Consider the following 24,592-nt stretch of genomic DNA (forward strand, 5'->3'; position numbering starts at 1 on the left):
GCAGGAAGTGATTAGCAATGCAAAGTAAGGGTGAGTGCCTGTCTCCCAGTGGTTAAACTGAGAGAAATGGAGAACTGAAATGGAAGGTTGTGGTGCCCAGCTCATGACAGAGTTGGAGGTATGTTACAGAAAACAAGGGCTGCCTGTCATAAGTCCTACCACCAGTCCTGGCACTTTGCATCAAATATACTTTTCTCAAGTCAACATGGTTCCTTTTCCTGGCACAGTTTCCCTACAGTTCTGCAGCCCCTCAGCACCATGCAAGCAACGTGACACGTTCACCTTTACTGCATGGCCTGACTCCTTTTCAGTGCTAAGGCTTTCACAGTCTCAGCCTGGTTTCTGATCCATCCGAGGGAATAGGCACCTTCCCATTCTTTTTCCAGGCTGGGCAAAGGCAAGGCTTGAACTTGACCAGTGTCTGCTCTTGTTCTAAACTTTGCTTGCATTTACATGCTTCCTTGCCCATAGTCCATGAGACAGAGGAAAAACACCTGCTTCATGGACCATCTGTGGGACGCCTGTCAAAAGCCTCATAGTCTTACTGGAGATTCTGCCATAAGTTTCATATGCGGAAAGTGAGAGAGAGCCCTGTCTTTGATGGCTTGGCAGTCCCATTTGGTCACGAGGTGGAAAAAAAACCCTGAATTGCCAGTGGTTAGTTTCAATACTTCAGGAACAAGGGGTTTTTTGTCTTTTGTTGTCTTCACAGGATCGTGGACAGACCCATCCTCTGCAGTGTCTGTCCGTCAGTCCTTTGTCATCCCTGCCAACAGCCACCACATGAAGATGAGAAGCAAAGAGAAAATACTTGAAATTTCCTGCTGAGACTGTGCCTGGTGTCTTATTAAAAGTCAGGAGACTAGAACTATCTGATTGAGTAATTATTCAGGTTTACTTGTTTTCTCCCAGACTAGGAAAATTGCATTTAAGAGTACTTCACCTCTGCTTTATGTGTGCTTGCACATGTGCGAAACTCTGCCACTCTAGTAGACGACTTGCACAGGAAGAGGTAGAGCAAGCACCAAGGTAGAGTTGGTACCAGTGGGAGGTGACCATCATACAAGCTGTAGCTGAAGACAATGGAGGGCTAGGGTATGTTCAACAGTTCCTTTGGCCAACAATTGCATTTGGAAATCTTTATCACAAGCAATTGGCAAGGCTGTACTGCTGAGGGCGGGGGGGGACAGCTAGAGTTTCAATGCACCACTTTAATGTCTACAAACTGCTTCAAAGAAGAGCTGTCGCAGCTTGATCAGTTGCATCTTGTTCTCCAAAGCTGCCTAAGTCCTGCTGCAGGAAGTATTAGGAGAAACCATGGAAAGCAAGAGGAAAGAGCAATAGAGGAGCTAGAAGGTTTGTACATTGGCAAGGGTAGAAATGGTGTCTTCATGGGCTCAGCCTGTAGCCCAACAACTGGCCGAATGTCAGCAAGGTCAGGGATCATGCTTACTTTAATTCTTTTTCCCAGATGTGTACCAGATATGTAACACACTCCTCCCCAACCCAGGCCCTCACAGTGCAGACAACTGCTGGACTGCTGTGATCCCTCAGTCCACTCACTCAGGCACAAGATGGGCACACATGGGCTCAACTTTAATGTGGGCTGTGCCCCAGCAGGGGCATTTCCTTCCATTCAGTGCCCAACCTGAAATATTGGTCAAAGGTAGGAGTCATGATGTGGCAGTTCTTCTCTTTTATCACAAACTTGGAGCTCCTCTATCCCTCTCTGTAAGACAAACAAGGAAGGCATGATCCAGTCCCTCCATGGCCACCATCAGGCTGTGTAAGATGCCTTGTCTTGGCTAGTAGTGGGGGTGGCTTTCCAGGAAGGTCCCTAGGTAGCACTCTCCCTATGGAGTATTGTCAGGATGCAGCATGTACCATGTAAAGTACATACACCGTCTTATCCTTCCAGAAGGGACTTCTCCAGACCTGTTCTGGCTTCAGGCTTCTACTAACAAGCCATCCCCCTTCTGGCAGCTGAGTATGTCACCCAACAAAATAAAATATTACATCTTTCCATCTTCAGCTTTCTCCTTTGGCTCCCTGACTCCCCCTTTCCTACCCTGAAATGAATATAGTGGGAAGTGGAGGGAGTGAAGCCATGTCTGTGTCTGAGAAGCCATGGATGCCACGGAAGCTCTGCATTCTATCTCCATGAGATGCTCGGCCCTTCCTTCCTCACTCTCATTCTGAGAGACACTATCCTGTCTCTGCCTTTCACCAGAGCTTTAAGGCTGCATCCCTGGCTGCAAAAGAGCTCCCATCCTAGCTCTTCACACCTACCCACAGGCAATTGCCAGTTCCACTTTCTAGATGGACATATGCTTCCTGCTGATTACCATCCTACTTCCCGCTTTTGATTGCTTCATTCTCTCCCACCCAAGACCCATCATTTCCTGATGCCACTGTTGGGGTCACATAGGGACTTGCTGCCTACCTCAACTACAGACAGCATTGTAGTTAGCCAACGCTCGCTCCTCTGCAAAAGGAAATGAGGAAATTGGTTACAGAGACATCCGTGCACACAGAGAGAGTGCAAAACATCTACTTTGGGGTTGGGAGTTAGGTTCCCAGTTCTCAGGGTGGGAAAAGGAGGGAATCTACAACCCACCTGGCTGGTAGTAATCGTAGACTTTGATGTTGGCTGGTTTCAGGTTCTTCATCTGAATTACTTGTTCCAGTTGCAGAAGGAAAGTCTGAGATTCATCGTTGAGCTTGTGGAGGTGGAAAGAAATTAGCAAGAAAGGGAAAAAGAAGTCATCACATCTTCACCTTCCCTAGTTAGAATGTTTTCCTGCACTAAATATTTCTAATCCATTACTGATTCTGGATTTTAGAAATGGGGTATGAGCGAGAAATAGAAAACACTAGTCCAATGACAATGAAGATGGGCAGGTTTCCTCTGCCCACTGTCCTACCAGTGCTTTTTAACCTTGCATAGCCCACCATTGAGCTTCTTACACAGCTCCTTCTCGTCTCATCTCTTGCTCTCACTGTGCCAAACCAAATGCTTTTGTTCCCACTTACCTTCTCCAGATAAATGTAGACCACATCAGCTTTCACTTCTATTTTCTTAACAATGGTTTTACGCTCCAGCTGGAATAAGAAATAATCGCACATGGAAATTTATGAGCACTTTCCTTAGGGCTAGCTGACGTGAGGGACCCACTGTGGTATTAAAGGGATTGTGGAGCTGGACTCTGTGTCTCTCTCACACATAAGGGTTTTACTGGTTATTTCTTTGGTAGTACCTCTTGGACAGCCCTTGCGATCATCTTGAGGATGAACTATGCTGTCCCTGCTCAGCTAGAGGAATCTCCAACTCTGGGAAAAAGGGGCTGTGTGGATAGTACATAGGTTTGATATGTTGGTCACAAAGAAGGGCAGGCATCAGCAAAGATTCTTGTTGTGTCATCTCACTGACTACTTTTAAAGACCTGCCTTGGGACTGTGCAAATATTTGGTCTTTCATTTTTATGGCTTCGTTGTTGGTTTAATTACCTCATGGCCTGAAAGGAGTGTTTCCCAACAGGAGCAAGCAGGGGGACCCATTCACCAAAGTTGCTTTTTTTCATTCCAAAATCCTTACCAGCATCCTAGAGCCAGGAGACAGGACAAATCCAGACAGTAAGGAGAGCTCCACAATGACCATGTTTGACGTAACTCTGGTCCCAATGTAGCTGAAGAAGAAAAAACAGTCAGAGGGTCTGACTCTGAGAGAACAGTGCTGTCCCAACCCCACTTCCCTCCACCACCATACCCTGTGCAAGATCCTAACCCAGGCAGACCATCCAGGACCATCCATAGCAGCCACTGCTCCCTCTCAGGAGGTAGTCAGCAATTTCCTTCCCTACCTATTCTACTCAACAAATTAGCCCTCAGTCCTGTCTGCCCCAAGTGTCAGGTCCCTCCATTGCAGCCCTGCTGCATTCCCAGCTGCTGTTCCCAAGCACAGCAGGTCTTGCTGGAGGAGGAAACAGTCCTTGGGGTCACCTGGTAAGGATGCGGACAGTGAGGACACGTGCATTGGCCTGGCTACAGTTGGTCAGCTCTGTGTTGACACGGAGAGTGAAGGTTACAGCACCCCATGGGGGAGGCTCGTGGTATCTCAGCACTGTCTGCAGGGTGAGAGCCAGGAAGGGAAAAGACAAGCCAGGCATGATCTCATGCAGGGATAAGAGGCAGAGTCCTCCACCTCTCCTCAATTCCATGCTCAGCCTACCACCTCACCTGAGAGAAGATGCAGCTATTACCCTGGACCTGCACCAGGATCTGCCCTGGGATGTCGGTCAGTTCTGCCTGCTGCAGCAGCAGTCGCTTCTGGTGGTTGACTTGGAAAGCCTTCCCGATGCTCCTCTGGGACTTCACCGTTACAAGTGCCTGGCCTGATGCACTGAATGTTCTTGCTGCATATCTTGCTAAGGCTTGCAAGGCAACAACTGTGTCCTAGAGAGGGAGAGACAGTCACTCCTCTGAAAGCACCAGCTATAGTGAAGCCAACGGGAAGACCTCAAGAGGACTTGCCCTGCCAGCCTCGGGTGCAGAAGTGTATCAGTCCATTGGGAGATATTTGTTACCTGGGTGGAGGCAAAACCCCCATAGGCATTCTGCTGCTGGGTCAGCCATGCCACAATACCAGCTGCAGTTATCATGTCACCTGCGTGCACCCGTGGCTTAGAGAGGTACGCTAGGAGCACATAGGCTGTCAACTCTATGTCTACTGACTGAGTATCAGGCCAGAAGTCTGTGGAATCCAGAGAGCTTGGCTTGGGGCTCCAGTGGATTTGTCCTCCTGTAGAAGGAAGAGAAGCATACAGACTACCTGGAGAGGATATAACTGGAGGTTCACAGAATGCTTTCAGGGCTCCTTCAGCTCATTCCCTGTACTCAGGCCAGGATCACTTTCTTCAGTTACTTCTCCAGAGCTCTATCTGGTCTTCAATCACAGATTCCTACCTCCCTCCTCAAAAGGATCTTGAAACCCTCCAGACTGACAAAGCTCTTTCTGATAAGTCACCCTCACAGTCTGTGAAATAAGTTTTTGTATTTTCGGTCACACAGAGCAAATACAAGGTCACACTGGACAAATACAAGGAATATGTACAAATGCATACGTCATTTTTAACCGCTGTAGATGGGCATACATTACTCCAGATTCCAGCAATTGATAGAAAAGCATTATCCCAACCAATAGTCAGCACCTGATTTGATGGCCTGTTCCTCCAGTTTGTATAGCAGCTCCTGGGTTGTCTCATAGTCTCCAGCCAGGGCAAAAGCATAAGCCAGCACAGCTTCTGTGTAGATATTGGTGATGTTGTGAACTGCTTGCTGCAGGCAGCGGAGAGTAGTCTGCACAAGTCTGCCCTGTGTTGGGAGAACACATGTCAGACTCTGACAAAGGCAAAAGATGAGAGAGGGGAGCTCATTCCAGGGAGCCAACTATGTCTTCCTGATGTAGCTCCAGAGAAATTAATTAAATTACATGGTCTCTTGGGAAAACAGGCAGTGCAACACAGCACTTCACAGTCTGGCCTGACACTGGCTCCCTCCCAGCAACTCTTTACCTGTTCTGGCCTGAAGAATGTCAACATCATGAGCTGATGTATCCCCATAGCAGTGCTGAGGCATGAGAGCATAAAGGAGAGGAAGAGGGAATGGGAGTGTGCTCACCTTCAGCGGCTGACCCAGCTCCAGCAGTGCTGCAGCAACATATGCCCCCAGGGAGATTTCATCATCCACACTGCCCTGTGAAGGGAATACACCTTTGACTCTCTAAGCTGTGTTTGGAGGGAGTAAGCAGTGATTCCCTAGATGAAAAAGCATTCTTTTTTAGTTCCTCGCCCCATATCCTGCTTTCTTTAAGGCTGGCTGCAGGGGTTGCAGGAGTGAGTTTCCAGGATCTTTTGGGATCCCACAATCTTTTCCTGTCACAACATCTGTCCAACCATTCCCCAGCTGTGCTACCTGGCTTGGTCCTCGTTTACCTTTAAGGAGGAGTGAAAGAGGCTCCCTTTGGTGGTAAAGCAGCCACTGGGGAGCTGGTTTTGCTCTAGCCAGTGTAGGGCATCCTGAATATTCTTGTCATCTACATAGATGTATTTTCTGGCTTTGCTGAAACTCTTGGCTACAAAAGCTGTCAGCCTAGGAAGAAGATGATTTGTGAAAGATAAACAAAAAAAAAGGCAAAGAGAAGTTAAAGGCCTCCTGATGCTTGTACCTGAAACTAACACTGATATAGTGGGGTGCCAAAAAAAAAGTTGCTTTCATACAGAAAGGCAAGGTAAAAGCGGAAATAGTCCACAGGACCCAAGTGGCTCCTCTCACTCAGCCTGGCTCCACAAATGTACCACTCATGTACTTCTGCTTTACCTAGTAGTTTCATAGGTGAAAGACCTCTTACACCTTCTCCTTTGACCTGTTCCACTTCCTCTCCTCAAATACCTGTAGGCAATCTTGAATTCTCCATTCTCTTCCTGCCTTCCTTTCTTCATTCTTCCCAGCAGAGACAACACAGGGTCAAGCTGGGCCTATGCAGCTCTTTCTAATTCTACCAAGCAACACCCTTCCTGAGGAGACCATATTTTATTGGTCTGCCTTAATCTACTTCGAGTTAGGATGCACCCCTCTTGACTTCCAGTAACTGCCCAAAGTATCTGTTGTTGCCCATGGGGCACCATCAGGACCATAGAAACAAAAAGGGACCTCCAGCCTCCCCTCCACTTTCACAGAAACTCTGTTGCCCTGTCTCATTGCTTTTTCACATGGCTCAAGTCCCTCAGTCCGTCTCCTTGCCAAAGAGCTCCTAGGCTCTCCATCCAAAAGAAGGAACACACATCCTATCATCTTTCCCAAGCACATTAACTGCTCTGGCTCAGACAGGAAAAATCAGGAGTGAGAGATATTCGTATTGCTTACCAAGTGTTGCCTTGCCCATCCTGCTGCCCAAAGAAACTGTAGGACCCATCTCTGTGCCTATAAAGAAGCTGCATCTGGTACCCTGCAGAGGTTGGAACAATAATTAATACACCACAGTAATACTGAGACACCAACACTGACAAACAGTGGCAGGAGCAGCTGGTAGGTTAGACACGGGAGGGTAGAAGAGCAAGCTGGATCTGTTGTACTTGCCATTGCGCAGGAATCCCATCGCCCTCTCCTTGATCTCAGGGGTCAGTTGCCTTGTCTTCTCCAGGTACTGCAGCACATAGACGATGGGAGCAAACAGCACCATGTTCTGCTCCCCACAACCATGAGGCATCTGCACTAGACGGTCCAGGTTCTGCAGTGCTGTCCCCATGAGGTCACCTACGGAACGGTGTAAGAAACTAAGTGTGATTGAGTTACTTCTCAGCCAGGCAGTGGAAAATAGTGATTTGTCTCAGCAAAAACAGTGGAGAGAGGAGGAAAGAGGAGCAAATAGAGTGCAGGACAGAGAGTGGCGACTGTCTTGCCTCTTCCCAGTCTGGCATCGTGATGCAGGATGACCACAGTATGGATGCCCTGAGGAACTTTCCCTTATCAGCTTTTGTAGTCTGAAGAGCTCCGACCATAACAAGTACTATTTGTAAAAGTCTGTAAGCAGAGCTGCAGTTGCTCATACAGTGTATGTCATACAGACAGACAAATGTAGAACCCTGTTCTACCTGGCCATATGTCAAGCATCAAAATGCCAGTAAGCCAGCAGGGGTGCTAGTCAGATAGTGTAAAGGTGTCCTCCAGCAAGCCAGAAAAAAACTGTACTTCATTTCCTCCTTTGGGGCTCTGTTGCATAGTATCCATGGCTACTTATGCCAGGCCTGGCTTCAGACCATTTCTGGCATGGGGACTAATGAGCCCAGTGCAAAGAAGTGAATTGAATGATAGGTATGTCTGGTCCCAGTAGCCTCTCCAAACTGTTCTTTCACAACTTTGTAATGCTGAGAAGGATTTCCTCTCTCCGGGAAACAGGGAAAAAAGATAATGATGAACTTTGCTTATTGTATCTACACAGAACTAGCCAAATTCCCATAGTCCCAGTAAAAATAACAGCCTAGAGTCTCAGCGCCAAAGCCTTATCTAGAAAAATATAATTATTCTCCTCTGTAGATTACTTTTCCTGTGAAAGCCTAGGTGTTAATCCAAAAACCTGAAAGTCTGGTGTTGGCAAACCTTGCAGAGAATAGAAACAGCATTCTCTCTTTTGAGCTGTTTCATGTCAAATGGATCCCCTGACACCATCACCAAGTTAAGTCTTGCTCATTTGTAAGAGCAGTCTGTGAGCCAATAATAGAAATCACTTACCCAAGATGGAAACAGAAGCCCTGGCAGATCCCTTTACTACATTGTCAGGGAGGCGAAGGGACACACGTTCTTCAGCCATGTTTCCTAATAATGACAGGATAAAGGTGTAGCATAAAAAAAAATAATAAAAAAACAAGCCAAATGCATCTGACCAGAAGGGCAAAACTGGCACAGATAAATGGGATGCTGTTCATATCCTGTTCACACAGGTTGTTCCTTATGGTCCGTAGAATGGTCACAGAATCATCAAATCAAGGAATTGTTTGGGTTGGAAGGGACTTTAAAGATCATTGAGTTTCAATCCCCCTATCATGGACAGGGACACCTCCCACTGGATCAGGTTGCTTAAAGCCCCTTCCAACCTGGTCTTGAACACCTTCAGGGATGAGGCACTCATGACTTTTCTGGGCAACCTGGGCCAGTGCATCACCACCCTTGCAGTAAAAAATTTCATCCTAATATTTCATCTAAATCTCCTCTCTTTCACCTTAAAATTGTTACCTCTCATTCTATCACTACGCTCTCTGATAAAGAGCCGCTCCCCAGCCTTCCTGTAGCTCCCTTTCAGTACTGGAAGGCTGCTATAAGGTCTCCCTGGAGCCTTCTCTTCTCTATGCTCAACAAGCCAAACTCTCAGCCTGTCCTCATAGTGGAAGTGCTCCAGCTCTCTGATCATCTTCATGGCCCTCCTCCGGACTCGCCCTAACAGATCCATGTCCTTCCTGTGCTGAGGACTGTAGAACTGAACACAGAACTCCAAGTGGGAGCAGAGCAGAGGGGCAGAATCACCTCCCTCGACCTGTTGGTCACACTTCTGATGCAGCCCAGGACACAGTTGGCTTTCTGGGCTGCAAGCACACATTGCTGACTCACGTTGAGTTTCTCATCCATCAGCACTCTTAAGTCCTTCTCTTCAGGACTCCTCTCAATTCACTCTCTGCCTAGCCTGTAATCATGTTTGGGATTGCCCTGACCCAGGTGCAGGACTTTGCATTTGGCCTTGTTGAACTTCATAATGGTCACACAGGCCCACCTCTCAAGTCTGTCAAGGTCACTCTGGATGGCACCCCTTCCATCCAGTGTGTCAACTGCACCACACAGCTTCACGTCATCAGTGAACTTGCTGAGGGTGCACTCAATCCCACTGTTCATATCTCTGACAAAGACGTTAAACAATACCAGTTCCGATACTGACCCCTGTGGAATGCCACACAGCACCAGTCTCCATTTGGACACCTTCAAGTGCAACCATCCAGACACTTACTTACCCATTGAGTGGTCCATTCATCAAATCCCTGTCTTTCCAGTCCAGAGACCAGAATGTCATGTGGGACAGTGTCAAATGCTTTGCACAAGTCCAGGTAGATGATATCAGTTACTCTTCCCTTACGCACCAGCGCCATAGCCCCGTTATGCAAAGCCATCAAATTGTCAGGTACAATTTGCCCTTTGTGAAGCCATATTGGCTGGCTGTCACCAATCACCTCCTTATTTTCCATGTGCCTTAGCAGAGGTTCCAGAGGACCTGCTCCATGATCTTGCCAGGCACAGAGGTGAGACTGAGGGGCCAGTAGTTCCAGTTTTTTCTTTCTTCCTTCTAAAGAATGGGAGATATGTTTCCCCTTTTCCAGTCAGTGGGAACTTCATCAGACTGCCACCACTTCTCAAATATGATGAACAGAGGCTTAGTAAATTCAATCACCAGTTCCTTCAGGACCCACAGATGCATCTCAACAGGTCCCATGGATCTGTGAACCTTCAGGTTCCTTAGATGGTGTTAGATGATCTTCTCCTACAGTGGATGGTTCTTTTTTTCCAGTCCCTGCCTTACCCTTCTGTGACTTGGACGGTGTGGCTTGAGGCCTTGCCAGTGAAGACTGAGGCAAAAAAGTCACTGAGTACCTCAGCCTTCTCCATTATTCTGGGTAACCAGGTTCCTGTTCCTTCCAGAGAGAGCCCACATTCTCTCTAGTCTTCCTTCTATCACTGATGCGCTTATAGAAGCTTTTCTTGTTGTCCTTGACATCCTTGGCCAGGCTAATTCTGTCTGGGCTTCAGCTTCCCTGACCTGATCCCTGGCTATCAGATAATTTCTCTGTATTCTTCCAAGGCTACTAGCTCTTGTTTCCACCCTCTGCAGGTTTCCTTCTTGTATTTAAGTTTGTCCAGGAGTTTCTTGTTCATGAGTGCAGGTCTCCTGGTTGGTTTTGCCTCACTTGCTCTTTGTTGGGGTGCATTGCTCCTGAGCTTAAAGGAGGTGATCCTTGAATATTAACCAGATTTTTTGGGTCCCTCTCTCCTCCGGAGCTTTATCACACAGTACCCTACCAAGCAGATCCCTAAAGAGGCCAAAATCTGCTCTCCTGAGATCCGGGCTAGCGAGTTTGCTGTATACCCTTCTTGCTGCCCTAAGGACCTTGAACTCCACTCCATGGTCACCGCAGCCAAGGCTTCCCTTAAGCTTCACATCCTTCCCAAGACCCTCCTTGTTAGTGAAGGCACCTCTCCTTGTTGGCTCTTCTGCCACTTGGAGATATCATCAATGTATCCCAGGAAGCTCCTGGACTGCTTATGCCCTTCTGTGTTGCCCCTCCAACAGATACCAGGGTGGCTGAAGTCACCAATAAGGACTAGGGCTCTATCACACCAAAGTCTATTGTCTGGCAACTTTTCATACCAGAAGAGAGATGAGAGCTGCTGACCAGGCTGAGGGCTCACCAAGCTTCACAATTCAATTCACTACGCGTCACAAGAATGGCAGTTGGTCATCACTTGCCAAGGGGACATCCTGGAGAGATTCTCAATGCCACAGGGACAGGGTAGGGGGATTAGAGCAGCTGTCACTGGTGACTGTTAAGCCCCAGAAACGCCCAGGAGCTGCAGTATGGGAAGGAGAATACAGAGCAGGGTTTTGCCACCTATAATCAGTGGCAAATTCAGTAGGACAGCACATGTGGAAGTAATATTTCTTATTCATTCCTGTCCAATAGAAGTGTAAAATTATTTGAAAATATTCTTTCATCAGACCTCCCACAGTTTAGTCCTCCTCTCAACTCTAGTTATTTCGGGCTGCAGGACCCATTCAGGCATTCACATACCTCCTCTTGGGCACAGAAAGGAGCTGTAAGTCTTCTCCACTAGCACACCTTCTGGCTGTCAGGGCATGAGACAAGAGAAACACCATTACACACAAAATTTCCAAACAGCAGCAAAATTTCAGACCAAGTTCAGGTCTGGTTAGTCTCTGGGCTGGCAGGTCTGCACTTGAAGCTGGCTGCTTCACTGCTCAGGAGAGCAAGAGTGCATCTGAGGAACCAGGCTCTGTGGTCAGTGAGCTCATACAAAAGCTCAGGTACGATGGGTGATTGAACAGGGAAAGGTATAGGAGGGGAAAAAAGATGTGGCATATGAATGCAACTGAAGAAAGAGTACTATCGGAAAGCAATAGGCCTGGATAGGTCCTGAGGGAACAAAATGAACTGAGCCACAGCCTTGGTATGCCAATTCTGACCAAAAAAATGAGGAAAGAAAAGCATTTATCTCATCTCAGCCTCCCTTTCCTCAAGGACAGGGATACTCAGAGACAGAAGCAAGCCTACTCTCATACTGACCCGGACCATCAATTGTTTGACCAGTATATGCGTCCGCTTCACGGTAGCTAGCAAGGGCTTCCTCCCCCCACACCGTGGCATGGTGTCCATTACCTCTGTCCTCACTGTGATATTCAGAGTCCCTAGAAAACAGATTGAACAGAGCCTGTTTCTTATACCTGTGGCCAAACGGAGTCAATTTGCTTTAACTGATAGTCATCCAAGATGCTGTGGGTGGCTGGTCTTCCTAGCCTCAGTGGTTTGGCTGGTAAAGGCGAATCAGACAGCACTGATGGCTTGTTCAGACATCCTAAAGCATAAGGCAACTAGGCAATGCCTCACCAACACTGACTTCATTCCACTACACATGACTGTAACAACAGAAGGTCCAGCAGCCCCTTGGCCCTCTGTGCTCAAAAGCACAGAACCAGCAATACAAGGATCCCCCGCCCACATCCATGCAGCCCATTCCTCCCTAGCTCGTCCCACAGCCCTTTTTCAGGAGTTCTCCATGCCATCCATTCAGCCCCTGCTCTCTCTGATAAGCCTGTCTAAGGAGAGGGAAAGAAAGCAGACACGATGGATCACATGCTTAAATTCAGAGGAGGCACAGGTCTGCCAGGTTCACTATACCTCCTACTCCCCCTCTCACTTCAGTTTTAGGGTTCCCCAACACCTCTCCCATTTTTTGCTGCTGTACCTAGCTGGACTGCTGTCACATTCCACGTGAAAGTCTTGGACTCCTCTGCACACAGACACTCCCTGTCCCTACAGGTCCGGCATGGCTCCACCTGGAAGTTTGAGGATCTAGCCAGGGCCACGTAGATCTGAAGGAATGACAGATGTAGATAAGTGACTGGGCAACTCAGGAGAGATGGTGCAACATGCTCTAAAATGAAGAGGCCGTGGTAGGTTTTTCCCATACAGTGTTACCCGTGGCACAGGCACACACCTGTATGCACTGCTGAAGGTAGTGGAAGACAGTAGCTTTCAGTACAAAGGTCTCTCCTTGGATGACAGAATATGGCAGTGTCACATCCACAAAGTAGGGCTGGACTGTTCTGAGGCTTGTGGTTGGGGCAAGGCCAAATCGCCTCCCAGTCAAGCAGAATGTCTTGACTTTCCACTCTGCAGCAGCAGCAGGCGCTGTGACTGGGACACTCCTGCTGCCATTGGAGCTGAGTGAAAGAGAGCATTCAAATAAAGAATTAATCCCACTCCACTACAATGGGAAGGGTGCATGGCCCTAGTTGAGGGAAGCTATCCAAGTCCTCATGCTTGGATCAACCTTTGCTATATTATAAATTACTTCTGCTCCACTTGCTCCCAGTGGAGTTCTCAGCAATTTGCTCCCTAAAGCCATAAACCCTGCTTAAAGATCATCAGTAATGGCTTTATACCCTCCTCCTGAGCAGGACGCTGTCCGAGCATTCCAGCTCTGTAAACTCAGTAAATAGCATTACGTTCTGGAAAGCAGCAGCACCACATCCTCCTAAGTGCTGATTTGACAGCCTTAATCTAAGCACTGTGGCAACAAGGGCTACAAATTCAGCTGGTACACCCACCATACTGAGAAGATAGTAGAGTGCACCCCAATGTGTGAAGAAAGGATACTTGGTTGCTTGGCCTTGAAGTATACTGATATTCTCTAAACCTATGTAGGCTTCAGTTCTGCACCTCAAAGCCTACAAGTCCTTCAGTTTGATGCACTACAAGTACAGGGAAGAGCCACAAAATTCACGTGCAGACCTCTCTTAACCTATGTCTGGACTTCTGCACAAATGCAATCCAGCCAAGACTCAGTAACAAAGGAAACATCCTTCTCTCCACTTGTAAAGTCTGGCATCACTTACCCAACATAGAACAGATTCCAGATCCAAGTTTCAGGAAAATAGTGGTGAAGTCTTCCACACGTTTTAAATTGGGGTTGTTCCTTAATGATTCTTTGGTCTTCTGTAAAAGGTCCCCCTGAAAAAAAGAATAAGGAGTCCCACTAGAGAGGGAGAGGTGAACCTCACCAATAACAGACAGCCTAGCACTGGGGCAGCAGGCAAAGCAAGTAGTCAGAGAGACATGAGAAGAGTCTGGCAGAGCAAAACTCAAAGGAGTGGGCTGATTTGGTAGGAGAGAGAAAACAGGAAGGGAGAAGAGAGTATAACAGGAGAACTAGCCTGCAGTGAGCTTGTTGCAAGTTTTTCAAGACTGGCTTAGTTGAAACCCCTTGCTGACCTGACCCAAAGCTGGTGCTAAAGAGGCTATGGACTTTCAGAGAGCCATTTTAACCAACACTTCTGTTGTTCTGTGAACAACAATACAGTTTCCTTGTCTGCAAAAAGCTCACAGCCCTCTGAAAGCAATGGTTTAAGTATCAGCAGGCATGTAAGCCATCTTAGTATGATTATTTAGCGCAAACTGAGACACAGAGGAAGGAAGTCACTGTCCCTGCCGACGCATGTGTGGACAGGAGCCAGGTCTCAGCACAGCTTGTGGTATAGTCACTGGGAAACAGATCCTGAGCCACACTTGGGTTTGTCTCCGCCAGAAAAGGGAAGGCCATCCTTTAATGTCAGGGAATATCCAGGCAGTGACATTATTCAGGGCCCTTTTTACAGTGATTGGGTCATTCCTGCCAAGGCTGGTGGACTGGGCAGCTAGGCTGTGGCAACAGCACCCACTACTCTTCAGAGAGCCTATATCCACCACCAGCAAAGCCCAGAGGGCTCTTCCGTGTGGCTGACATCATGTCCCAGGTAGGCTAAAAGTGCAGCTCACCTATGGTTGGCTTCCTATCAGGATGATGAAGACACTGAGACGGCCTCTTAATTAAGAGGTTTGAGAAGATTTTCAGCCCCATGTTCTGTTACGAAAAGAAGGAGGATGGGGGAGACAGAAAAGCATGTGTGAGTAGGGAAGTCCAGCCACTGTTCTTCAAAATTACTCTGAAAACTACCGGGGCCAAGACAACCAAGACAACCTGGTTTCCAGGCAGCCGAGACCAGCACTTGCCCAAGCAGACACAATGTGAGAAAGGAAATGGCACAGCCTCCTTGACCCATTTTTTTATCAGGAAAGTCACTAAACCATCCCCTCTCTTCTGGGGGACGCTGGGACATCTTGGTCTTTTCAACACATTTCCAGTGGCAAAGGTACAGACAAGAGGTGCCAGTGTCTTACCCCATTGCCTCATGCACACTGGAGGGAACAGCTGGATGAAATCTGCCCTCTGAAGTCAAGCAGAGGTATGATGGGAAGCATACCCTCCATGCCACCCTTGGGGCTGTAACACGGGCCTGTCCACAAACACAAGAGCAGTCCCTACGTTGTGAAAAAGCCTCCTAGGATGTGGGATGTATCTCTATTGCTCAATAAAATGGCACTGCCTGTCTTCTGCCCATGCTGCTTAAAGTTAGTCCTTTCTAGAGGAGGTCTGCCTGGGAACAGCTCAAGACAGTGCCAGAGAGCAGGCTAAAAATTAAGTTCTCAACAATCTATCTTCTAATGTTTGGGATCAGTCCCTGTCTCTCTTTCCTCTAATACTGTAGACAAACAGCACACAACCTTATTCCTAAGCCCAAATCCCTAGGTTTTTCTGGTCCAGGATACCATAATCTTGCTTTCTGCATCTGTGGAGGAGAATACAGATCTTCATACTCATAATGGGATTGTATGTCTCTTGAGACAGCACTGCTGCATCAAGATAGACAGCAAAGGTTAGGGTGAAAGATATCTCAGATACTCATAATTTCAGCAGCTCTGGGAAAAGTCACACGGTGATTACCCGGAAGAGGTTAAAGACATCAGACTGAAAGGAATGCTGTGGCTTCCCTCGTAGCAGAGATGTCGTGGACTGTGGCTTAACACAGTGATCTGAATCCTCTTCTACTTGGGCAGGGTATCCATGTCTGTAGGCAGCAGGGAACAAACCATAGACCTAGGGAAACTCAGAGGCAGAGAAGAATCAGGCAAGGAGCAGATACTCAGATGCTTCACTACACCCTCCCCTAGCATACATATCTGTTCCTCCCCATCTCCCTAAGCAGATCCTGCTTTCTCCTCCACACAAAGGCCTCCTCATTCATTAGCCTCCAGCTGCCCTTGCCACAGCCCCTATCTGCCTCCCCCAGCCCATCCATCACTTCTGATTTTTAACCCGGTTGCACAGACACTCACCATTTGACTTGTCAGCTCACTCTCTGGTCTTATGAGGAACATGTTTTGGTCCACTGCCTGTACTGCACACAGGGAACCAGGGGCTGCCTGCAGTTCGAGTTCCACTGTTGACCCCGGGTAGGCTTCTTTAGCTGGGAATCCTACCTTGACCTTGAGTAACACACCAACAAAGGAAATATGAAAAAGAGATAAAGAGGAGTGAGGAGGCTGACAGACACACAGCACAACCAGAAAGAGAGAGACCAGCTGGAGTCTTCCCTGCTCAGAGACTGTTATGAACAGCAGTCACTCCTGAAGCTTTCCTGGTCCCTGAGCTGCAAACACTCCTTCCTCTCTTCTCCCCAGTTCTCTCATTGAAGGATCCCTCTGCCCTGCTGACTTCTACTTGTCAGCTCTCCCCCAGCTGCAGGAGTGAGTCTCACCTGGTTTTCAAAGCACAAGGCAACATCAAAATGAGTGCTGTCAGCTGCTACCCCTCCATTGGGGAAGATGGCATACACCACTAATGAAGGTGATGGGGAGAAGTCAGCAGTGAAGGTCAAAGGGATGGAGAAGGAGCCCTTCAACACTGAGGAAGGAAAAGCAAAGTATTTTCATCAGAGCCTCACTGAGATCTCCTTCTTCCCTCCTTCTTTTTTTCTGTCAAACCAATTCCTGCTACTGGTCCATCTGCCTTCTCTCTCCATCCCCCAATCTCATGGGCTCCATCTTCACACAGGTCCTCTTAGTCTCTCTTCCTACCATTGTTTCTCTTGTTCTGCCTTTTCGGCCTCTTCCAACTGACACAACTTCTTCCTCAGCTTCCCTCTCTCCTGTTCACTGACTGCTAAAAGAATTTGGGAGAAACTCTGCCAGCCTTCACTGTCTGATCTAGAAACCCACCAGGCACAACTCTTTCCCGTTGTTCAGCTGTTAGAGACTTACTGCTCAGCTTCCCAACCTGGACAGTCCTCTGGCCCCTGACAACGATTCCAGCCTTCCCAGTGACCTGCAGGAGGAAGGATATGGGATGAGCAGACTAGCGCATTCACACTGACCCATGTGCTTCTTTCTCTCCTAAGCAACCTCAGAAATAAATCATGGGTGAAAAACAACCCCCACACCTCAGGTCCAGCAGACATCACAGTGTGGGATGAGAAGATTTAACATGTGAGATTCTGGTCTAGTCTGTCCAGGTAGGACAATGGATGGGTAGGGGGTTCACTGGACATAAATAAGAAACGACTAAGATATTTCCTCTCTATTAGGCAGGTCTCCAGACCAGACCAAAAGTCATTTCCACCAAGCAGCCATTAGAAATCAGAGCGAAATAGTGATTCCCCACCCAGTTTTAAAGGAAGAAGAGTTTGACAGCAGATTCCACACAAGACACTTCCTGCTGCAGCCTTCGCAGAGGCTAAGGGGCTGATGGGCTACAAAGACAGAAGCCTCCTCCCATCCATGGAGGTGACTGGGGCCCTGATACCAAGATCACAGTGTGGCCAGGCTGAGCTCTATTGGTTAGCACTGTGGTATTCAAACAGTTCTCCAAGAAAAAGTTTTTCCTGTCATCCCTCCAGGGATGATCTAAATTACACCCTCAACATTTCATTGGAGTCTAGTCACATGAGTGCAGCCTTCACCCCCAGGTTCTCTGTTACCCTTACTCACATAATATGCAAAGCCAACACGGCTTGTGTCTTCTCCCAGGTCATCCCGACTGAGCGTGAAAGTCACTTGGACATTCTGCCTCAGCCCACAAGGCAGTTTTTCTACAAGTGGGTGTATGTCCAGGAAGCTCTTGGTTGTGACATGGAAGGGCTGCAGGTGATGGTAAGCATTTGTGTAACTGATGTCAGTTTTTCGAGGTGTCTGCATTAGATCCTCCAGTGAAAACCTTCCCTGAGAGGGAACAAGAGATACACAGAAATCAAGAGTTTCAGGCTTCAGTGCTTTGTCCAGATGTCATCAGCTTGTTTAGGGACAGGCCGTTCCTTGGTGCCTTCTGCTGGCTCTACACAGGCAGAGCTGTGTGGGAAGCCCAAGCCTGAGATGGCAGGGCAGGATTGGGGAGCACTGGCAGAGTCAAGAATTCTCACTTTCCTGTGTGTACAGGTGGAATTTACCTCCAAAGAGACTGATGAGCTGTTCCAGGCAGTTGTGTCCAAGTTGAATGATGCTGTTCCACTGCTATCTGTGATATATGTTTTGATAAACCGACGCCTCATGACCTTTATCACAAGATAAACTTTTCTGTTTTTCATACCATTTCCATGGTGATCCTGAAGATTAATCTGGTTACAATAGGGTGAGGCAGAAAAGTCAAAGTTAGATATTTCTTCCAGTGTCATATCCCAAACCTTCCTCCCTCTGACAAAGACAGAGTCTCCTGTGCAGGTTGCCTTAACTTCAAACTGGCCCCAAGAAAACAGGAGACCTATAAAACTCATTATGTCTACGGTTAAGCTGAGGGTGATTAAAACCTGTCCACTCCAAAACATGTATGTGGCTAAAGCATGAGGAGCTCATCCCCTAGTCAACAGCCAAGACATCCTTGCATCCCTGCTGACACATTAGTCGTCGCTCTCAGCAAAAGCTGGAGGTGTAAACACATCAGGGGATTTGAAATGCAGAAACTGGAGCTGAACTGTCAAGTAACATGACATATTGCAAGGTAAAATATTTACCTTGAATCCTGTGTTCAGTTTTGGGCCCCTCACTACAAGAAAGACATTGAGATCCTAGAGCATGTCCAGAGAAGGCCAAAGAAGCTGGTGAAGGGGCTGGAGAACAAGCCTTAAGAGGAGCAGCTGAGGGAGGTGGGGTAGTTTAGCCTGGAGAAGAGGAGGCTGAGAGAGACCTTATTGCTGTCTACAACTACCTGAAAGGAGGTCGTAGACAGGTGGGTATTGGTCTCTTTGCCCAAGTGATAGGTGATAGGATGAGAGGGAATGGCCTCAAGCTACACCAGGGTAGTTTTAGATTGGACATTAGGAAAAAATTCTTCACTGAAGGGTTATCAGGCACAGGAATGTCTGCCCAGGGAGGTGGTAGAGTCACCATCCCTGGAGGTATTTAAATGACAGATAGATTAAGTGCTTAGGGATATGATTAGTAGTAGACAGATACAGTTGGACTTCATGATCTCAAAGGTCTTTTCTAACCTAGGGATTCTATGATTCCAAGTACCCTATCTGAAGAACAGAAAGTAGTTGGGTCACTAAATTCCTTGGCAAATGATAGAGAGGAAAAAAGCAAGGGAAAACATCACCTTTCCCCTGTAGGGTACTCCAGGGATGTAATATGCATTTGGTGTCTCAAACAGAGCCCTTGCAACTCTCCTGGAGATGAGGATTTGGCTGGAGGTGTTGATCTGCACCCCTGTTGGAACACAGAGTGCAAGAGAAGCAGGATCAGTATTGGATGTGGCTGCTGCACCCTAGTTTAATCTCAGTTTGTTATTCCTAGCCTATTCTAAGCAAGGTATCTCAAACTTCCTTCCTGACACCAGTGCCTTTTCAAGATTTGGAGTCCTGTTCGTGTGGAAACTTTGTCTTTAGTTAAGACATCTCAAAGGGACTTCCTTTGTGGCCTCATAGACCATGCTCCCAGCCACACCTCATTTGCCTCCTGCTAGCAGAGTAGCTTTCCACAGGCACAATGAGTTCCGAACTACAGTCCGTGTCCTGTGATAGTCCCAGCACCAGGTAGAGGAGAGGGGCAAGTGTAGCCACTCTGACGCTCAGACCCCCAGAAATGACCCTCTTGTGCCTGCACCTTCTCTGCTGAGCCCCCTGGGTACCTGTGCCCATCTCCAGAAGAGAGGCTTCTGCATAGAGCTTGCCATCTTCCTCGCTGGGAGCCAAGCTGAAGACTGACATGCTTACAGAAGGGGTGAAGCACCCCTTGCTCGCAGTCTGCAATAGGAAGTGGTAGATATTATTTGGGGCTGGAGAGAAGGGAAGGAGTCAGAAGTACAAGGTATTAGTCATTCTATCATGCAAGAAGTAATAATCCAGACTCATATATAGTTATGGCTCACATTTAAAGCTTTGTATTTTCTATTTTATATGCACGAATATGTGTAATTCATCTTGTAGAAATACAACCCAAAATACTCATCACAGTTTTATCAAAGTTACAATGTTGGCAACTTTCCAGCTTTCATTGAAAACTGAAGACTGCACTAACTGAATCGCAGAACAAATGCATGAGTATTTTAAAAGATCTAGCCAGAAGAACTGCAGAAACAAATGAAAATTCAAAGTAACGAATCATTTGCAGAGCTGGAACATTACAACTACAGTAACAAGTCATAACGGCAAATGATAAGGCATGCAAAATTTTCAATCATATATTTACAAGGGAAGAGCCCAGCTATGAAATACTTTGTTAGGAATGGAAGATGCAATATATGAATAATATATAAGTTCATAAAATCATAAAATATGCAATATTTAAATTCACAAAAAGAGAAAATAAAGTCTAAAAGCTAATTTGGCTATGGAATTAACCATGTCTCCAAAATACTTTAGTGTCCTTTTGCAGCTCCAGAATAGGTTCATCTTAACAGAGAAATTTGCACCTGAGGAAGCTCTATTAATTGTTTCTTAGACTGCACCAATTTCTGGCAAAAATATCTAGAAAAGAACAGAACTCTTAATTTTTTCAGTGAAATTCCCCTTTTCTAGTCTCTGTCATTAATTAGCAAAGTTACAAAGAAGAACTTCCAGCCACAAAGGCTTCTCAGCTGGTGTGGGCAATCAATAGTCAAATTAATTGAATAACATCAATTACGTGTTAATCTACATATACATTACAGAGGCTGGCAGACCTTCCCAATATACTAGATCATCCTGTTTACTCAGCCATTGGCACTCAGTCATATAATAGTTAGGGTTGGAAGGGACCTTTAAGAGCATCTAGTTCCAGCCCCCCTGCCATGGGCAGGGACATCCCACTAGATGAGGCTGCCCAAGGCCCCATCCAATCTGGCCTTAAACACCTCCAGGGATGGGGCATCCATGATCTCCCTTGGCAACACGTTCCAGTGTCTCACCACTCTCATAGTGAAGAAATTCTTCCTAATGCCTAGTCTAAATCTGCCCCTCTCCAATTTATACGCGTTCCCCCTCATCCTATCACCACAAGCCTTTATGAATAGCCCCTCTCCAGCTTTCTTGTAGGCCCATTTCAGCTACTGGAAGGTTGCTATAAGATCTCCTCTGAGCCTTCTCTTCTCCAGGCTGAACAACCCCAACTCTCTCAGCCTGTCTTCATATGGAAGGTGCTCCAGTCCTCCAATCATCTTTGTAGCCCTCCTCTGGACCCGTTCCAACAGCTCCATATCCTTCTTACGCTGAGGATTCCAGACTGGACACAATACTCTAGATGAGGTCTCACAAGAGAGGAATAGAGGGGCAGAATCAACTCCCTCAACCTGCTGGCCATGCTTCTTTTGATGGATCCCAGGATACCGTTGGCCTTCTGCGCTGCGAGTACACATTGCCGGCTCATGTCAAGCTTCTCATTGACCAGCACCCCAAGTCCTTCTCTGCAGGGCTGCTCTCAAGCACGTCAACCTCCCATCACGTACTAAAAATGGGGATTGCTCCGACCCAGGTGCAGGACCTTGCAGTTGGCCTTGTTGAACCTCCTGAGGTTCGCACAGACCCGCTTCTCCTGTCTGTCCAGGTCCATCTGGATGACATCCCGTCCTTCTGGTGTGGCATCTGCACCACTCAGCTTGCTGTTATCTGCAAACTTGCTGAGGGTGCACTCAATCTCGCTGTCAATATCATTGATAAAGACATTAAACAGCACCGGTCCCAGTATGGACCCCTGAGGGACACCACTTGTCACAGATCTCCATCTGGACTTTGAGCCATTGACCATTACTCTTTGAATACGACCATCCAACCAGTTTCTTATTCATGGAACCATCCACCCATCAAATCCATATCTCTCCAATTTAGAGAGAAGGATGTTGTGTGGGACTGTGTCAAAGTCTTTACTGAAGTCCTGTGTGGTGCTCCTTCACTACCTGTGTATCTCCCAGGATTTTACTCACCAGACCACTGTATTCCCTACAGATGTCCTTGCTGGCATTTTGGGTACGTCTCTTTGACTTCTGGCATAAAGTCACTCGCATGGTCCCTTGCACTGCTTTCCCGTAGCTGTACCTGCAGGGAGAACAACAGAGGAGTTGCGGAGCACTGTGTTTTTTTTCCTAAGCACAGTGGCCTTCACACACAGGTGGTCTTAATGAAGGTCTTAATGCAGCTGGTAAGCAGGCTGGCATAAATGGAAATACAGCACATCGTGACCTTAGGGAGTGCAATAGCACGGTCTTGCATCCAGCAGAGGCAGAAATAAAGTACAGAGAGGAAAGCACCCACAATCCCTGAAGCTCTCCCACTTCTGGATGCTTGTTGTCCTGAAACTGCAGGCAGATACAGAGAGGTGACCTGAGCTGATGTGTCCATGCAGCACAGAGTAGCATGCAGCAGAGCTTTTATGTCAGGTGTGAAAGCAGCAGAAACCTGCGTCCCTACAAACAGCAACAGCAAGTGCATGGTATAGCAGTAACAGAGCTGCAGAGTAACCTCAGATCTGCCTCACTATGTGCTTATTTCTTTATCTAGGCTCTTATTTCACTCTCCAGACCTGTCCTGCTGGTTTTTGCAAGATACAGCAGAAGTGTGCCTTTGTCAGTGCAGATGTTTCCCCTGCCTACTTTGCTGTTTTTCCCTGCTTTGTCTCCTCTCTGGCTTTCCCCTTGAAGCAATGCTCCTGACAGTATAAGTAACAAGAAGGTACTTACAAACCCCTCTGGGGATGCAGAGTGCTGTACTGTTTCTACTAGAGCTTCATATATGGTCTAATTTCAAACGAGTTAATGAGAAATTATGTCAGCAGCAAAGAGATACCATAAGTCCCAAATACAAAGGAGCTCAGCCCCTCTATCTGTCTATGAAGTGTTTCCACATCCTTCTCATTTCTCCTTTGTGCTTATACCATGTCATGTTGTCCTTCACATCTTCGTCTGCTTAGTTTTGGCAATGACTCCATAACTACAGAAACCACCTTCTGCTTCTAAGATGGTAATAAGTTCAGCAGTATGTAAGAAGGAACAGCATAACCTTCTAAAGAAAGACCAGTTCATGCTCCTTTGCCTCAGCAGATCAGTCCCATATCAGATATATGGGGTTTTCCCACATTAGGTCTTTCAGGGCTGGACATACACAGCTTCCAGAGCAGGGTATCACTTGCCAAGGACAAGTCTCCCTATAGTTGGCTGGTCTGTCCCAAGTGTCACTCATGTACCTCTCCCCCAAGCAAGAACCCATCAGTTTGACTCTTGCAATATTTGGAATTTTTCAAATAGAATGACTGTTTGGCCCTTCTTGAGCCATTTCTTGATGGATTCAAGAGACAGGAGATGTATGGAAGGAGAGACAGAGTTTTGATGAGCTTTTTCCTTTCTCCTGAACATCCTCACCTGCCACACACACGCAGTTGGAAAGTTTTATCTGAAGCGTAAATCTGAGCTGGTCCCTCAAAGAAAACATCAAACTTTTGCAACACTGGAACAAAAACCACAGAGTTACTCCATGAAAGGCAACAAACTACCTAGATATGGGCTCACAAAAGGGAAAAGTGTGTTCATGTAAGGCTGGAGTCCCATGAAGGAACGTGTTCTTGAGGTAAAAGCAAGGATTAATTAAAAACAGGAAACCCAAAGAAAGAATCCCACTTTCCCCCTCAGCATATGAACAGTCTCACCAGAGGTCTTTATTTTTTTCTCATTCTGTGCCAGCCTAGTTGTTAGCAGACACCTTCTCCAGGAATCCCCAGCACAATCTCCCTTGTATTCATTTCTGACATTGCCCACTCTATACTCTACAGATTTGTGTTTAATCCTAGTCCTCAGACAGCTAGTCCTCAGAAGTAAATCTTAGTTTACTAATGTTTGGCTACATATTGTTATACAGCAACTTCTTCCATCCAATTCTTTGTTCTCCATACTCCATCTTACCGCGTTCCTCCACCGTAAAGGTATGGGACACTTTTAGGTTCCCCACACTGATGGTGTAAGTGCCCAGAGAGAGTTCATCAGCTAACTTGAAAGACAGATCTGCAATGCCCTGTTTTGGTCTCACATCCAGCCACTGCCCAATGCGGTTTTGGTTTGGGTCCTGCAATCCGAGGGGAGGAAAGAAGAGACACTTGTCAGCAACTCCTGCTATTCTCTGCCCAGAGCCCACTATATTCAAAGGTGTTTCAGAGATTTCAGAGACTTTCACAGGCTCCCACTGTTTTTTCCCAGATGGTGCTGAAGCAACCTGAGTGCTGGAGCACCAACAGAGGTGAACCCAACCCACCCAGGTTTATCCTACTCTGTAGTTCCATTGAAAAAGAAGGTATAAAAGGTCCTGACATATAGATTCTCCAGTCCTGCGTAAAGATGTTAACTAAAGCCTGGCTGATATTCCTGAATGTAGAAATGGATGGACACTGACCCATTAGGATCAGCAATGCTTGTTAACAAGAAGTGTGTGGACAGA

The 24,592-nt window shown here is 47.1% G+C and overlaps 2 protein-coding genes across 10 annotated transcripts in view; one reads left to right on the forward strand and one right to left on the reverse strand.

The window, feature by feature from the left end:
- Positions 1–851, forward strand: part of LOC128852443 (alpha-2-macroglobulin-like protein 1) — a 28,051-nt gene extending 27,200 nt beyond the window's left edge. For 4 of the 7 annotated variants that reach the window (XM_054069210.1, XM_054069239.1, XM_054069221.1 and 1 more), the window contains one exon: positions 713–849. The gene's annotated coding sequence lies outside the window, so the exon portion shown is untranslated. Of the gene's footprint in view, positions 1–712 lie in introns of all 7 variants that reach the window. The other 3 variants (XM_054069201.1, XM_054069203.1, XM_054069246.1) reach the window with 2 other exon arrangements.
- The window catches only part of LOC104060631 (alpha-2-macroglobulin-like protein 1), a 32,793-nt gene that overhangs the window by 3,223 nt on the left and 4,978 nt on the right, over positions 1–24,592 (reverse strand). The window contains exons 6-36 of one of the 3 annotated variants that reach the window (XM_054069326.1): positions 24,064–24,223; positions 23,527–23,611; positions 22,096–22,207; positions 19,828–19,942; positions 19,297–19,406; positions 18,152–18,319; positions 17,697–17,927; positions 16,971–17,034; positions 16,469–16,614; positions 16,047–16,196; positions 15,655–15,807; positions 14,649–14,733; positions 13,730–13,844; positions 12,829–13,054; positions 12,577–12,703; positions 11,898–12,019; positions 11,385–11,439; positions 8,287–8,370; positions 7,135–7,311; positions 6,922–7,003; positions 5,991–6,147; positions 5,677–5,751; positions 5,208–5,370; positions 4,584–4,798; positions 4,237–4,452; positions 4,000–4,124; positions 3,596–3,686; positions 3,034–3,102; positions 2,618–2,720; positions 2,444–2,485; positions 1,630–1,729 (exon numbers count right to left, since the gene is read on the reverse strand). In XM_054069326.1, coding sequence (XP_053925301.1) covers positions 2,445–2,485; positions 2,618–2,720; positions 3,034–3,102; positions 3,596–3,686; positions 4,000–4,124; positions 4,237–4,452; positions 4,584–4,798; positions 5,208–5,370; positions 5,677–5,751; positions 5,991–6,147; positions 6,922–7,003; positions 7,135–7,311; positions 8,287–8,370; positions 11,385–11,439; positions 11,898–12,019; positions 12,577–12,703; positions 12,829–13,054; positions 13,730–13,844; positions 14,649–14,733; positions 15,655–15,807; positions 16,047–16,196; positions 16,469–16,614; positions 16,971–17,034; positions 17,697–17,927; positions 18,152–18,319; positions 19,297–19,406; positions 19,828–19,942; positions 22,096–22,207; positions 23,527–23,611; positions 24,064–24,223 — 3,822 coding nt within the window. In that variant the 3' untranslated portion in view covers positions 1,630–1,729; position 2,444. Of the gene's footprint in view, positions 1–1,629; positions 1,730–2,443; positions 2,486–2,617; positions 2,721–3,033; positions 3,103–3,595; positions 3,687–3,999; positions 4,125–4,236; positions 4,453–4,583; positions 4,799–5,207; positions 5,371–5,676; positions 5,752–5,990; positions 6,148–6,921; positions 7,004–7,134; positions 7,312–8,286; positions 8,371–11,384; positions 11,440–11,897; positions 12,020–12,576; positions 12,704–12,828; positions 13,055–13,729; positions 13,845–14,648; positions 14,734–15,654; positions 15,808–16,046; positions 16,197–16,468; positions 16,615–16,970; positions 17,035–17,696; positions 17,928–18,151; positions 18,320–19,296; positions 19,407–19,827; positions 19,943–22,095; positions 22,208–23,526; positions 23,612–24,063; positions 24,224–24,592 lie in introns of those variants that run through there. The other 2 variants (XM_009562442.2, XM_054069333.1) reach the window with 2 other exon arrangements.

The sequence above is a fragment of the Cuculus canorus genome, chromosome 1 (assembly GCF_017976375.1).
Source record: "Cuculus canorus isolate bCucCan1 chromosome 1, bCucCan1.pri, whole genome shotgun sequence".
Taxonomy (NCBI): Eukaryota; Metazoa; Chordata; class Aves; order Cuculiformes; family Cuculidae; genus Cuculus; species Cuculus canorus.